This window comes from Trichechus manatus, unplaced genomic scaffold (assembly GCF_000243295.1).
Source record: "Trichechus manatus latirostris isolate Lorelei unplaced genomic scaffold, TriManLat1.0 scaffold00258, whole genome shotgun sequence".
In the NCBI taxonomy this organism is placed as follows: domain Eukaryota; kingdom Metazoa; phylum Chordata; class Mammalia; order Sirenia; family Trichechidae; genus Trichechus; species Trichechus manatus.
The window spans coordinates 1,566,493-1,567,461 of NW_004444194.1; the positions used below are offsets into that span (position 1 = coordinate 1,566,493).

General features: G+C 56.0%; 1 protein-coding gene across 1 annotated transcript in view; it reads left to right on the forward strand.

The window, feature by feature from the left end:
- CACNA1A (calcium voltage-gated channel subunit alpha1 A) overlaps positions 1-969 on the forward strand; it is a 252,427-nt gene that overhangs the window by 177,731 nt on the left and 73,727 nt on the right. The window contains exon 20 of the mRNA XM_023724768.1: positions 29-534. Within this exon, the coding sequence (XP_023580536.1) occupies positions 29-534 (506 nt within the window). The remainder of the gene's footprint in view (positions 1-28; positions 535-969) is intronic.

Consider the following 969-nt stretch of genomic DNA (forward strand, 5'->3'; position numbering starts at 1 on the left):
CAACCTGTCGACCACCCGGCCGATCCAGCAGGACCTGGGCCGCCAAGACCCACCACTGGCCGAGGATATCGACAACATGAAGAACAACAAGCTGGCCACCGCGGAGTCGGCCAGTCCCCACGACAGCCTTGGCCACTCTGGCCTGCCCCAGAGCCCAGCCAAGATGGGTAACAGCGCCGACCCTGGGCCCATGCCAGCCCCACCCTCCACGGCTACCAACCTCCAGAACGCCGCCAGCCGCCGGACACCCAACAACCCGGGGAACCCGTCCAACCCTGGCCCCCCTAAAACCCCTGAGAACAGCCTTATCGTCACCAACCCCAGCAGCACCCAGACCAACTCAGCTAAGACTGCCAGAAAACCCGACCACACCACGGTGGACATCCCCCCTGCCTGCCCGGCCCCCCTCAATCACACTATCGTCCAAGGTGAGACACCTCCACCCTTGCAATATTACATGGAGGGGGGTGACCCTGCATCTCTGGAGCCAGGCTGCCTGAGCTCCAACCCCAAAATGCTGCTGTGCTGCCCTGGGTGGGTGACCCTACTTCTCTGGCCTCAATGTTTTCTCCTATAAAATGGGAATAAACATAGTTCCTACCCTACAGGGCTGCCAGGGATTTAAATGAGTTAACACACATACAGTGGCTGGCACGCAGCACACTCAATAAGGGGTAGAGATGTTTCTCACAGCCTCATTCCTACGGGGAGCCAGGAAGCCCCTGTGCTGGAGGAGCAATGAATTGCTCAGATGGAAATTTGGGGATCAGGTGACCCTCTAGCTGTCCAAAAGAAATGTAACATGGGACACATACATAATTTTAAACTTTCTAGTAGCCACATAATAAACACTCAGCTGCTAACCAAAAGGTTGAAGGTTTGAAAACACCCAGCGGCACCTTGGAAGAAAGGCCTGGCAGTCTGCTTCTGAAAAGTCACAGCCATTGGAAACCCTATGGAGCACAGTTC